At 37.2% G+C, this 15,413-nt stretch overlaps 1 protein-coding gene across 7 annotated transcripts in view; it reads left to right on the forward strand.

Moving 5' to 3' along the window:
• The first annotated feature begins 6,773 nt into the window (after positions 1–6,773).
• Positions 6,774–15,413, forward strand: part of LOC104590755 (FAM91 carboxy-terminus protein) — a 96,285-nt gene continuing 87,645 nt past the window's right edge. Inside the window, exons 1-5 of one of the 7 annotated variants that reach the window (XM_010249500.3) lie at positions 6,940–7,079; positions 7,145–7,332; positions 8,280–8,430; positions 13,839–13,956; positions 14,696–14,792. In XM_010249500.3, coding sequence (XP_010247802.1) covers positions 8,303–8,430; positions 13,839–13,956; positions 14,696–14,792 — 343 coding nt within the window. In that variant the 5' untranslated portion in view covers positions 6,940–7,079; positions 7,145–7,332; positions 8,280–8,302. Of the gene's footprint in view, positions 7,080–7,144; positions 7,333–8,085; positions 8,157–8,279; positions 8,431–8,476; positions 8,497–13,838; positions 13,957–14,695; positions 14,793–15,413 lie in introns of those variants that run through there. The other 6 variants (XM_088891278.1, XM_088891277.1, XM_088891279.1 and 3 more) reach the window with 6 other exon arrangements.

Raw genomic sequence — 15,413 nt, forward strand, 5'->3', positions numbered from 1 at the left:
TTTGCAAAATATATTTATATATTGATATACATATATATATTATGGTTTCCAAACATTTGCAAAAATGTTTTAATTCCCAGGATCCAAGTGAGTAGAGAGTGCAGCACTGTTCCTTGCAGCCGAGGGAGAGGTCCTCTCTTGTCGGGCAGTGTTAGATCATTATGGACTGAGAGGTTAAGTGTAAGACCATTGAGGGTAATGTCTGATGGCTAATCTTGCATCTGCCCACAGTCCCTGGGTGTTACAAGGTGGCTTGGCCCAGGGACCACTTAGGGTAAGTGTTGGGCCCATAGAGCCCGTGTAATGGGTTTCAGGGGGTGCACTATCCATAACAGTGTATTCGGCCAGGCCTTGTAACAAAGGTTGGGCTGAACTCATGTAGCTGATGTGTATGTCAATGTTTGGGTCCCACGCCATACAAGGAAGCCCAACTGGGCAGCAGTTTGGAAGGCTAAATGAGCACATAACCTTATTGGGCCTAAAGCCCATTTCAAACTGGGCTGATTTGATCAGTTAAATAAGGGGCGATTCTAGGATTGGATTAGCAGATAGGATAAGGTCTTAACCCTATCCACTCAGAGAGTCCAGATCTAAATGTGATTCAAATATGGAAACCTCCTAATGAGATTAGGAGAAGGCTGATCTAATTTACAGATAAGATAAGGGTTTACCCTTATCACTTAAAGGGAATTCTGATACAAATATAATTTGGATCAGCAACTCCCAATGGGATTAGGAGCTAATCCCTTTAAAGTTATAAAAGGAGGAGGGGGCGGCCGCCTTTATTAAACATACATTCACATCATCTTCAGAGTTGAAATCACAGAAGGAAGAATTCAGCAACCCTGCGAAATTCTTTCTTGCCGCCTCCTTCCTGCTGCCGCCTCACCTACCAGTTCGATCTCCAGTTCATTGGGAGAAATCAAGATTGGATCTTGATATCAGTTCCTTGTGAAGGGACTGATAGGAAGCTATGCTCACGTGCCATCCTACTAATTCTTGCGAAGGATTAGGTTCTTGGAAAGAACACCGCTGATTCTGCTCCATCCTGCACTGCGCCATCTTCAGTGGGAGCAGTCTTTGGATCATTTCTTGGGCGTGAACACCTTCGTTGGGAGATATTATTTCTCTGTATCAGGTATATCCCTCTCCTACTATTTTGTTCAGATCTGGTTCGGTTCTTGGTTCAAGATTGATCCTTGAAAAATATGATTTTTCTAAAATAGGGAATACGATTCCAAGTAGGATGGAGAGAAATTTTTGAAATTCGCCCATTCTATTCCGCATGATTCGGGCGTCCATACAATGGATATCTCATCCCTTCAAAAAAGTGGTGCAAATTGTTCATTATTTATAGAAATATGATATGTATGGCAATTCAAGATATCAATGAGACTATGGTTGAAATGGCCATCGCATACTTGGATGGAGAGATATTTGAGCTTAAAGGTAATATCACAAGCTTGAAGCTTTAATTGCCAAATCTTGAAAAGAAGCTTCCAATGTCTCGTACTTGGAACGTCTATGCAACTGTCGGAAGATTCTTGAGAACATCATCTCTTTGTGTGTAGAACATCACTGAAAATCTTTTCGTCATAGTGATTGTAATTGGTTTTGTACTAAAAAACATTTACATATAATGAGGTTTGGCCTATTATTGTAATAGAATGTTTTGCATCCAATGTGCTGGTTTATTTGTTCAATTGTTTTGTGTTTTACATTGAATATTATATGTATACCATTATCATAACTGCTAGTGTTATGTTTGACTTTTAATATTGAAGGGATGGGAGATCCATCATATGGATGGCCGAAACATGCAGGGTGGTTGTGCGAAATTTCAAAAAATTTCTTTCTTCCATCTAGGAATCGTATTCCCTGATTTAGAAAAACTGCATTTTTCAAGGTTCGTTTTCGAAACAAACCGAACCAAACCTGAAACCAAAAGAGGGAAAGGGATATACCTGATACGGAATAATAGTAACTCCTAATGTAGGTGTTCACATCCAAAGAGGTCACCAAAACTCGCCTCCACTAAAGATGACACAACTTATGTTGAGGTAGGATCAGCAAAGAGGTTCTTTAGCAAGAATCACATAAGGTGTGTGTGAGCATGACTTCAGATTGTTTTTTCTACTAAAAAACAATATCAATAACTATTCTTGATCAGATCCAAGAGTGGAGATTGAACTGGGTAGGGGCGGCAAGAGCTGAGGGAGAAAACTATAGAATGCTAAATGTGTAAACTGTGGAATTCGCCCCCTTATTTATGATCAGCTTCCTAATCAAATTAGGAGTGAGTTTCTTGATCCAAATCTGATATTTGGATCTGGACACTTAATTGGATAAGACATGTCTTATCCTTCTGCTGATCCTAATCATATTACAAACCTAATTCGCCCCATTTAATTAATACACTTAAGCCAGTTCGAAATGGGCTTTAGGCCCATGAAGTCATATGGCTAGCTCACTTTCCCTTTTAAATGCTGGCTAATTTGGCTCTCTTTGTATGGCGTGGGACCCTATCATTGATCTCCATAAAAGCCATATGGGTTCAGCCTAGCCTCTGTTACAAGGCCTAGCCGAATTCACTACTAAAGACAGTGAACCCCTGAGCCCATCAGTATGGGCTCTTAAAAGCCCAACATTTACATTAAATGGTCATTGGGTCCAACCACCTTATGAAGCCCAAGGACTATGGACTTATATGAGATTAGCCCATCAGGTATAACCCTAAATGGTCTTACACTTAACCTCTCAGCCCATAATGATCAAACACTACCCAACAAAAGAGGACCTCTCCCTCGGTTGCAAGGTACAGTGTTGCACACTCTGTTCACATGGATCCCGAGAATTAAAACCTTTTGCAAACATTTTGTGAAACCATAATATATACGTATATCTCTATATAAATATATTTTGCAAAAATACATCTCAACAAGTTTGAAATTAACTTCCGACAATTTAGGTTTCCATCAGAGAGAGTGCATTCCCCGATCATCCACTTTGTCCAACAAAGGGGCTTATTCTGTCACTATGATCACCCACTCAAGTGAATTCTCAGACTGCCCAATATACTCAGGTTTTGACCCCCTCTAAGGATCTCACTGATTGGTATATCAAAGACAGTCAAATTCGACACCTAGTGTAGTATCATAATTGACTTTAGGGGTTAGGTGTAATTTTCTAGTTTTGCCCATCTATCTCTAAACCCACACTACATGTGCTTCAGGTCTCATCCTGGTAGCTGAGACAAGCCACCCCAACCTTCTTGGCAGCACATTAGTGTCAACCTTGACAAGATAAACCTCCCCAGGTCTATCCAACGGCTATGAAGATTCTAAACTAACACGAGTCTCATAAGTGTCAGTTTAAGGGTATTGCACAGAAACACACCATAATAACATTAATCGATTATGTACTTCATTCATTTACAATAAATGTCAATAAGTACATCAATCTGATTGAAGCTAAGGGCATACATTGTCTAACAACTATGTTATAGTTCAACCATTATGAAAATTTTGTAGGTGCATCGGAATGGGACATCAAATGCATATGATGTGATTTAGGAATTAATTGGTTACTTAGTATTGTATTTGCACATATGCTCAACAAGTAAATTCGTGCAACATAAATGTTGAGTAACATGAATATGCAATTGCTTGTATTTCCTATATAATATGGATACGAGCGCAACATAAAAATGTAGTATGAATTTCCTATATAATATTGGTCCAACGATGATTAATAATTGAGTATTTGGCATTTGAATGTTGAGTAACATGAATATGCAATTGCTTCTATTTTTAATATGACTCTTTTTAGCATACAGAAAGTGATTGAGTTACTATGTTGGGTGCTTTAAATATTGTAGTCGTTAGATGCTTGGGGTTGGTTACCTCAATTTAAAATTGGTTGTTGATCCCAAGGTGAGGTTCATGCCCAAAACAGTCCTAAAACCAGCCTCCAGTAAAGATGGCGCAGTATATTCCTGAACCTGATTTAACAACATAGTTTTCAATAGAACTGCAATCCAATTGCTTAGATTGAACAGGGAAATGTGAGCATGAAATTCCTCTAGATTTTTCTTGCAAAAATCAGAAGAAAACTGATTTCTATCAGTCCCAAAATAGTTGTGATCAAACTAGGGTTTCTTGGGAGACAAAAAGAAGAAGAGAGAACAAAATAGAGACAGGTGTTCTAGTCTAGTTCGCTCTCTTCTTCTTTTATCTCTTTATGGAGCATTTTTCCTAATCAAATTAGAAGATTATACAAATCTAATTTGGATTTGGACTCTATTAAGAGATAAGCCTTATCCTCTTAAGATGACGAGTGTTCAATACCCATTTCCAAATCCAGATTTGCCCCATGTCACATAACAACTTAAGTTGTCATGTGACAACTTAATTTATCATATTAATTATGGGCCTTAGGCCCATTAGGTAGAAGGCTCACGACCCAAGGGTGTTGCTTGGCCAACTTAGGCCTAATTTGTATGGCATGGGACCCCACAATGACCTCACATAAGTCCACATGGGTTCGGCCCAACCTCTGTGAAAAGGCTTGGCCGAATCCATTGCTAAACGCAATGAACCCCTGAGCACATCACTATGAGCTCAATATGACCCAACATTTACACCTAAATGATCCTTAAATTCAGCCATTTTATGAAAACATAAGGATAATGGACTTAAGTAAGATAAAATCCATCAAATAATCAGCCGTGTAATGGTCTCTTACACTTAACCTCTTGCCCCATAATGATCAAACACTACTCGACAGGGAAGGACCTTTCCCCTGACTGCAAGGTACAGTGTCACACTCTCTGCTCGGATGGATCCCGAGAATTAAAACCTTTTGCAAACATTTTTTTATAAAACATAATATGCAAAACCAAATTTCAAACATAATTGAAATCCACTGTCGATAGTTTAGGTTTCCATCAGAGAGAGTGTAAGCCCTATCATTCACTTTGTCCAACAAATGGGCCGACCCTATCACTATGATCACCCACTTAAGTGAATTCTTAGACTGCCCCAACATACCCAGGTTTTGACCTTCAATGGATCTCACTAATTGGCATATCAAAAATATCCCAATCTAACACCTAGTGTAGTACCATAATCAAGTATAGGGGGTATGTGTAACTCTCCAATTTTGCCCATCAATCTCTAATGTCCAAGGCATAACTAGAAAATGGTCCGGGTTCAGTGTTTCAGCCAAACACACTGAATGTGCTTTTGGTCTAACCCTAGCAGCTGAGACAAGTTGCCCCAACTTCTTTGGCAGCACATCAGTGTCAACCTTGCTAGGATAAACTCCCAAAGTCTATCCAATGGTTGAGAACATTCTAAGCTAACACGAGTCTCATAATTGTCTAATTTAAGGGGTAATTTTATAGAAACATACCAATATCAACATTAAACAATAATGTACTTTTATTCATTTACAATAAATGTATTTATACATCAATCTGATTGGAAATAAGGGTATACACTATCTAACAACATCTAATTGCGCCTAGCTATCAAACAACGCTATATAAACATTTTTTAACCACTCTCTTGTTTTTAAGGCCTATGGGCTTTACCATAGGGTTTTGTGCATTGTATAAGGCCTATGGGGCCTATGGGACCTATGGGCATTGCCATAGGGTTCAACATTCTTGTTGTTTTTGTGTATTATGTAAGGCTTGTGGACGCTACTACAAGGCTTTTGCCTTGTTGTTGTTTTGGTGCATTGTGTGAGGCTTGTTGTTGTTGCCACAAAGCTTTGCACTATTGTTGATGCCACAAGGCTTTGCATTGTTGTTGATGCTTGGGGCTCTTAAGCTATTTCCATTTGAGTTGTTGCGTTTTGTAGATGATTAGTAGTATTGGATAATAAAGTATGCAATATGTTGTGTTGTGCATTTGTATTCTTGCAATGAAAAGCATATTTAAATTATGGAAGAGTAGGCAATACATTGAAAGTAAATTTGTAAAGACATAAAAATATAAAAAATTTTGGAACACACACTAAAATTAATATTTATTTTATTTTTAGTAATTATTTATTGTTTTTTGTGATAAAGATATTTTCAATAATTATTTATAAATCTAGTTTCATTTTTTATTTTACAATAAATTTTTGATAGTTATTAGAGATTAAACTTTGTTATCTAACTTTTTAAAATTTAATTTATTGTTCTTATTGGATTTATTGTATTTTTGCTATAAATTTATTTTCAATAATTATGCAATTTTGTTGTAATATATTGATTACTATTTATTAGATATTGAATTATTATTGAAGATTATACTATTTACTTATTAATTTAATATACTTTCAGTATTTATTAGATTTCTGTAATTATTGTAGTTTGTTATTTTTGTAATTATCATATTTATTGTATTTTTGTTATAAATTTATTTTCAATAATTATGTATTTTTTTTTATAAATTTTTAATAATTATTGGATATTAAACTATTATTATTTATTAAAGATTAAACTATTAATTTAGCTGAAATTTATTATTATTATTATTTTTGTATTATAAAAAATTATAAACATAATATATAAAATACAAATAATTATTAATTATTAAAAAAATTAAAATATATAAAAAATGTTATTTATCCTTATATATTTCTATTATTTATCTTTTGCTTAACAAAATCTGTACATCGGTCCCCGCTAATATAATGAAACCAAACCGATGCTTTCAATTTTTGAAAATTACCGAACCGAAACCAAATCAATAAATTTGGCTAATCGGATTTTTAGGTTTGCTTTCATCGGTTCGATTCACCTTGGTTTTTTCAATTTCATTTTTATTTTTTAATGAGCACCCCCTCGCAGCCTCACTGGGCTTCAGTCAGCTGAGAACATCTCTGGCTCCAAAAATGAAATCGAATCCTCTACGGTTCTACTCGTAACACAGCGCCAATCTTCTTCTTCTTATTTCCCTTGTTGGTGACTCGGTGCTAAAAACAGTCTACCGGACGTCCCATCTCTCGTCCTCAAGTTCCGGCTGGCAACTTTACGACGATCTACGGCGCTCCACGACCTACGACGGTGACTCTACTCCTAACAGGTTTGTTTGCCTCCTATATTCTCCTCCTCCTTCAGGCTTTCAATTGGAGTTCTTCTCTTCTGCAGTTATCCATAAATCAAGAACTCTGAAATTTCTGAATATTTCTCTCCAAATCTCACTCACGCCTAAGCTTGTGGGAATTGAGAAGAATTCTGAAGATTTCTATCCAAATCTCACGACTGGAAGAAAAACTCAGACCTTAGAATTAGATCCATCCATGCTTGTTTTCTATAGACTTCTCCAGAAAATCTAGGTAAGTTCCGTTGATCATTTTCTTCTCTTCTTTTTAATCAAAAATGTGGTTTGATCCAGTTCCTAAAATTGAAGTTCTAGTTCAGGATAAATGCATTCGTGTAATTTGTTGAACCTCTGTGAAGAAAAATTGGTCAAAAGTTGTAGGGTTGACGGGGGAGTCTTCAATCTCTCAGAACGATACTAAAATCCGTTGGAAGAGAATTTGTTGGCGCTGGCTATGTTTCCTCGGGTTCTAGTTCAATTGATTATTCAACGTAACGCCGTTTAAAGTTTGATCAGATCTTTTTCTTCGTTAGCTGGAATTCGAATTTGTCTAGAATTCCACCCTTGTTATCTCTTTGCGTACCGGAAGGCATTTAGATTTTGGACTCAATTATTATATCAACTTTGAAGCTACCCTGATTTGATCTCGGTTCAATTCAATCATTTAGGACTCTAGGAAGATTGATCTGGGTTACTGTAAAAACGCACAGCCTACCCATTATCATTGAAAACCCAGAAAGCTCTGGCAGTATGGTTTTGTGGCTTATTTACTTAGGTGTGTCTCTTTATAGTTTTCTTTTGACTTGTTTCATGTGGTTTGTATGTGCATTGCATTCTTGGATGTCTAAAGTTGTGAAATCCAGTAAAGCTCCTGGACTTGCTTGCCCATTTGGCATGTCATACTTTAGTTAATTTATCTTTCAAGATGCCTATTTCATTTCTGGTCCAATGTAGCTCTCATTGTATTTTTTGTAAACTTCTGTTTTAGGTAACCTGCATGATGCTGTCATATATGGTTCTACACTTATTTTAATCCATCAATAGATTAGAATATTGATGGCAAGGTCTTTGGCTGGTTTTAGCGGAGACTTGAGATTGAATTCCACCTCATATGTTCTTAAACATGATATTGTTCTGAATTGCTTAAAATGGATTTTTTATTTCTCCAATTTTTATATTCAGGGTGAATATTGCCACTTTTTATAATGCAACACATTCCAGCAACAATTGAGGAACAACTCCTTCTAAAGTCAATCAAGGAAGAATGCCCCTGGGAGAATCTTCCGAAACGACTTCAAGCAACTCTGTCTTCTAAAGAAGAATGGCATAGGAGGTTGGAATTGCATTTGCTGATGTATTTCCTTTTCATTATTGTATCCTAAATAACTCTCTCCTCCTGGTACTTTCTCCATTCTCTTTCATCAAAATGTACTTTGATTAGGGCTGCAAATGGATCTGACTTATTCCAATTCAAATTCAAATCTGATTTTAGCTGAATTCAAGATATCTATTTAACCATAATCTGATTGGATCAGGTTTAAAACTGTGATCTGTTTCTTAATCAGATTGAATCTGAATATTGCTTGATCCAATCTGAATATACAGTTTTACAAATAAATACAGTTGGGGCTGAGAAAATTGTACCTGGGTATTTGAAATTGAAAGAATGTGGGTTTATGATTTTGTTAACTGGAAGTGTATTTGATGCTGATAATAAAAAACGTAACTAGGTGTTCACTTAGAAAATCTGTATAGTGACAGAATTCCTCCCTTATAATCTCTTTGGGGATCTCCCCTGTAATGTACATCCTCTCATATTTTCTCTTCTAGTTTAATGAAATTTGGTTAAACTTTTTTCAAAAAAAAAAAAAAAAAAACTAAATGTGCATTTGAACAAAGAAGAATTTCAAATACCATGGGTTTATGGGTATGTTAACTAATTGTTGTATTTGAACAAAGAAGGAGAACATGGGTTTGAAAGAACTTTTTCTCTGGGTACTTTTTGTTTGATAAGTTGTCACGTATTTGAACTTAACATTTTTAGTTGAGAATGGACCTCTCTTTTTTGAGAGTTGAAGCATGCACTTCTTAGATGCTCTTTCTTGATAAGTTACTATTCCACTTGTCTGAAGAAGAGGCCGGCCCTAAGGTCTGAGTTGGTTCTTGCATCAAGTTGAACAGCCATACATAATATTACCATAAGTGGTCCATAACCATTTGTCTAGAGGGTCCTTCTTTATCAATCTAATGGGTTGAAGCCCCAAGTCACTTGTGTCCATTAAAAAAGCTGCAAACCACTTGTTATTCTCAAACTTGTTTGCAAATTGCAGGTTGATGGTGAAGGGATGAGAGATCCATCATATGGATGGCCGAACCCTACAGGAAGGTAGGGCGAAATTTCAAAAATTTCTCTCTCTCCCATCTGGGAATCGCATTCCCTGTTTTAGAAAATCTGTATTTTCAAGGATCAATCTTAAACCAAGAACCGAATCAGATCTGAAACCAAAAGGTAGGAGAGGGAAGTACCTGATACGAAGAAACAATATCTCCCAATGAAGGTGTTCACACCCAAGGAAAGCTCCAAAGACTGCTCCAACTGAAGATGACACAATGTAGGGTGGAGCAGAATCAACAGGTTCTTCACAAGAACCGAATCCTTCAACAAGAATTCGATGGAGGGTATGTGAGCACAACTTCAAATTAGCTTTTCTCCAAAAACTGATATCAAGAACTCTTCTTCATCGCTCCTACAGTGGAGATCGAACTGGCAATGGCGGCAGCAGGAGGAGGGCGCAAGAGCAGAAGATGGCGCAGTCTTACTGTAGCTGTCTTCTCTCTTTCTGTGATCTGAGATCTGTTGTGATGAGATGTTGTGTCTGGAGGTTCGCCCTCCTCCTTCTTTTATAGCCTTAAAGAGAGCTCCTAATCTCATTAGGAGTTTCCTAATCCAAATCTGTATTTGGATCAGAACTTCTCTTTAAGAGATAAGGATAAGCCTTTATCTTATCTGCAGATTAGATTAGCCCTCCTAATCTTATTAGGAGTTTCCAAATCCAAATCTGTATTTGGATCTGAACTCTCTGAGTGGATAGGGATAACTCCCTATCCTATCTGCTGATCCAAATCCTAGATCCGCCCCCTTCTTTAACTAATCAAATTAGACCAATTCGAATTGGGCTTTAGGCCCATTAAGTTTATGTGCTCACTAACCTTCCAAACTGCTGCCCAGTTGGGTTTCCTTGTATGGTGTGGGACCCAAACATTGATCTACACATCAGCCACATAGGTTCAACCTAGCCTCTGTTACAAGGCCTGGCCGAATTCACTGTTATGGACAGTGAACCCTTAAGCCCATCACCATGGGCTCTTAATGGACCCAACACTTACACTAAGTGGTCCTTGGGCCAAGCCACCTTTAAAAAACCCAGGGACTGTGGGTAGATGCAAGATTAGCCCATCAGGTATTACCCTCAATAGTCTTACACTTAACCTCTCAGCCCATAATGATCAAACACTGCCCGACAAGAGAGAACCTCTCCTCCCTCGACTGCAAGGAACAGTGTTGCACTCTCTACTCACATGGATCCCGGGAATTAAAACCTTTTGCAAACATTTTGAAACCATAATATATATGTATATCTTTATATAAATATATTTTGCAAAAACAAATTTCAACGATTGAAATCGGCTGCCGGCAGTCTTTAGTTTCCATCAGAGAGAGTGCATCCCCGATCATTACCTTTGTCCGACAAAGGGGCTGATTCTGTCACTGTGATCACCCACTCCGATGAATTCTCGGACTGTCCCAACATACCTAGGTTTTGACCCCCTCTAAGGATCTCACTGATTGATATATCAAAGACAGCCCAATCCAACACCTAGTGCAGTATCATAATCGAGTCTAGGGGTCAGGTGTAACATTCCAGTTTTGCCCATCAATCTCCAAGGTCCAGGGCAATATTGGAATTTTGGTCCGGTTCAGGGTTTTAAGAAAACCCACACTGCATGTACCTCAAGTCTCACCCTGGCAGATGAGACAAGCCACCCCAACCAACTTGGCGGCACATCAGTGTCAGCCTTGGCAGGATAAATCTCCCCAGACTTACCCAATGGCTGTGAACATTCTAAACTAACACGAGTCTCATATGTGTCCAGTTTAAGGGTATTACACAGAAACACACCATAATAACATGAATCAAATATGTACTTTATTCATTTACAATAAATGTGATAAGGTACATCATTCCGATTGGAGCCATACATAATATTTCCATAAGTGGTCCATAACCATTTGTCTAGAGTGTCCTTCTTTATCAATCTAATGGGTTGAAGCCCCAAATCACTTGTGTCCATTAAAAAAGCTGCAAACCACTTGTTATTCTCAAACTTGTTTGCAAATTGTAGGTTGATGGCCATTTGTATATAGTAGGAAGTTAGGAAGGTAGAATCTTCTTGAAGAGGTAAGGAAGCAAAAGTGCTGTACATAAAGGACTTCAGACCAATTAGTTTGATAAGCAACCCTTATAAACTGTTGGCAAAAGTGCTGGCAGGAAGGCTGGGAAAGGTAATTCAGGAGGTGATAGGGGAAAATTAGATGGCTTTTGTAGAAGGAAGGCAAATTTTGGATGGAGTGCTGGTGGCTAGTGAATGAATAGATTCAAGGTTAAGTGTGGAAGATTAGTCTTGGTGTGTAAGTTAGACATATAGAAGGCATACAACCATGTTGAATGGGGATTCTTGGAGGAGATGCAAAGGTTGATGGAGTTTGGGGAGGTTTGGAGAGGGTGGATATATAGGTGCATTTCATCAGCCTCCTCATTGTTAATGAATGGGGTGTCATGAAAAATTTTTGAAGCATCTAGAGGGTTGAGGCAAGGGGACTCACTTTCACCCTTTATTGTTTTAGTCATGGAAGCACTAAACCTAATCATGAAGAAAGGAGTGCAGGGGGGTGGTTAGAAGGCTTTAGTCGGACATGAAGGCCTGTGTATCTCTCACCTACAATATGCTGATGATACACTAATATTCCTAGATGCTTTAGCAAATCAAGTTTTGAACCTTTGAGATGCTGACTGGTCTGAAGGTGAATTTAGAGAAAAGTTTACTGATAGGAGTTGGGAACCTAAGTGTTGAGGAAGTGAGACAATATGCACAAGTGCTGGAAGGTAGGGGAGGCTAGATAGATGGAAAGCCAAGTATCTATCTTTGGGTGGGATAATCACACTCATAAAGAGTGTTTTATTCTTCCCTTGTAGTGTGGCAAACTTCATGTGGAAGTTTTTCTCCTTCCTGTTTGGAGAGAATGTCTTTCATCCTTTGGTCCCAGCAGTGCTATTTTCCAAGTGGCTGAAAATCAGAGTAAGTAAGAAAGCCAAAATCCTGTGGAGCTGTATCCATTTGCAGTATGCTGGTTCATTTGGAAAGAGAGAAACAGAAGAGTTTTTGTGGACAAGGCAAATAATATTGAATATTTTCTAGCAGGAGTGGGCAACTTAATTGCAGCTTGGGCTCTCAGTCTTCCAGAGCTTGACTGATTAGTAGTTGAATGTTGAATCCTTGTAATTTTGATTCCTTTTCAGTGTAATTTCTGATTAGTAGTTGGTTTGTTAATTAGACAACCATCTTTCTGAGATGTAATGCCTGTTTTTCAGTTTTATTGAAATTTCCTTTTTATCCTTCAAAAAGAAAAATACAAAAAAAAAAGAGGGAAAGAAGCAAAGAAACTATTATGATTAGAGTGGCACATTGGTTGAAACCATTGGCATTGTTCTCCAATGTCTCAATGGATGACATTGTAAGAAGTTGGAAGGAAGTGGCTGATTTGTCTACTAGGTTGACTGTTATCAATCCTCAATGGTCTCCACCGAGAAGGGGGTTTATCAGCTCAACTTTGATGGGAGTAGTTTGGGAAACCCCGGGAATTCAGGAACGGGAGGTGTCTTAAGAAATGATGAGGGCAAAATAATAGCTTTTTGTTCAAGCCCGATTGGTGTAAGTGACTCACTAAGGGCTGAAATTATGGCAACGCTAAAGGAAGTACAAAGGGCAAGGATATTGAGCATTATAAATCTAACCATTGAAGGAGACTCAAAGTTGGTTATGGGATGGCTAGAAAGAGAAGAGGCAATTTGGTGGAACTATAACAATGAAAAGAAGAAATTTAGGTGGCTAACAAAAGACATGGAAGTGAGACTACAATGGATCAAAAGAAGTGCAAATTCCATGATCGACACCTTAGCTAAACAAGGGGTGAGAAGTGATGAACATTTTTGGGCACAACTGTAAGACAATGGAAGATTTTTGAGGGGAGAAATAAAACGGTTTATCTCTCACTGATTGTATCTTTATATTGTACTCACTGTTTTCTTATTAATCAATGAAGTTCAAAGCTATTCATAAAAAATAACCTATCTATTGTTATTGTTTCTCCTTTCTTTAGGACTACATGTTTTGTAGTTGCAATTATGAAACGTTTCTGCTATATGGAATTCATTCCTAACTGATTCTGTGGTTCAATTCAAATGTTTTCTTTTGCTATCCAACTATCATATTGTGAATTTATTTTCTAAGTTTTCCATTACAGTTTCCTATACAAGTCATGTAGGCTATTCTTTTTCAGCATATCATCACATTATTTAGTGATGTAAAACTTAATATTGTGCTGGTTTACTGTTTTCTTTTTCTAATGTTCTTAGTAATCTTTTTTGATTAATTTGGCTAACACCTTTGTTATACACATAGGGTAGTAGAACATTGCATAAAGAAACGACTTCAATGGAATACCTGTTTCGCTCGCAAAGTAATTAAAGAAAGCGAATATTATGAGGAGATGATGCGTTACTTGCGTAAGAATCTAGCGGTGCGGATTGAACCCAACTATTCTTTGTTCTACTACAATAGCAGAATAGTTGATCATCCCACTGTGTTCTTTTTTTATTGGTAAATCATGCCACAGGGTTTGTTTATCTGTTCATTGTAATGTTTAATTAAGTGTATTACCTTTTGTTACAACACAGAATACCCAAAATGAGTGTACTAGATATATTTTGTTTTTGCAGAAGAATCTGCAGTCACCTACTTTAGCATGATTCTCATAATGACCAACCATAATGCCTCTATGAAATCTCTTCAACTAATGAATTTAGGATGATTGGGCTCATAAACAGTAAATCATTTATATCATATCTGTTTTATTCTGAACTTACGGCTTCAGTTGGTTTTATCATCCCATTTATTTATATTGGGAATGCCATTTCACCATGAGTGCCTCGGGGATGCTTGGCAACTATCAAGAAGTTCACTTTCATCTAGCAGGGAAGGATCTCTGCTACTGTGGCTCAGAGCTTGGGAAGAGCATTAGAGTTCCAGTGCCGGAGGGAATATAGATTGATTCTTTTATTGATAAAAAAGTCTTCCTATTTATTTATATTTGTTTTTGCAGTATTGATTCTGATGTTTAGCATGTAATCTTAAATACTAATATTTAATTTACAAATGTCTGATAATTCATTATTTTGTTATTTTCTTATCTTGATTTTCTGTCTATTATTATTTCCCAATTCTTGGATAAATTGAGTTTATCATTACAATATTTGCAGCTCTTTCCATATCACCTTGCAGAATACGTTTGTCGAGTAATGCGGGTGTCACCTTTCAGATATTACTGTGACATGATCTTTGAGGTTATGAAAAATGGTAAGAGGGCATTATATAATTCTCCTTCCATTGCTTTGATATGTTATTGTTTTCTGGGTAGAGAAAGAAGAACAAAAGGGAAGAAGCAGAGACAGGAAGAGAGAAGAGAGAAACAAAAAATGGAGAGGCAAAAGTTGTGTTGCTGGCGCCAGCTTTTTCTTATACAATAGGGCAACACAAAAAGGGTAAAAAGTCCAGAGTACCCCTATGGCCCATAATACATAAAGAACTAATTGTTTTAACACTCCCCCACAAGTTGGGACATAATTGTCAATCAAGCCCAACTTGTGACAAGTTATTGTGCATAGATGATGAAAGCCCTTTGTGAAGATATCTGCAAGTTGTTCTTCAAAGCTAACATAGGGACTACACACTTCTCCACTTACGATTTTCTCCTTGATGAAATGCTTGTCAACCTCAATATGTTTAGTTCTATCATGGAGAATATGGTTGGCTGCAATGTTGATAGCAGCCTTATTATCACAATAAAGTGACATGGGATTATGAACAGTAAATCCCAGTTCACCTAACATGTTTTTTATCTACATAACCTCAACAATTCCATGGGACATAGCTCTATACTCCGCTTTTGCACTGGACTTAGCTACCACATTTTGTTTT

Source organism: Nelumbo nucifera, chromosome 7, assembly GCF_055504915.1.
Source record: "Nelumbo nucifera cultivar China Antique chromosome 7, China Antique-T2T, whole genome shotgun sequence".
Taxonomy (NCBI): domain Eukaryota; kingdom Viridiplantae; phylum Streptophyta; class Magnoliopsida; order Proteales; family Nelumbonaceae; genus Nelumbo; species Nelumbo nucifera.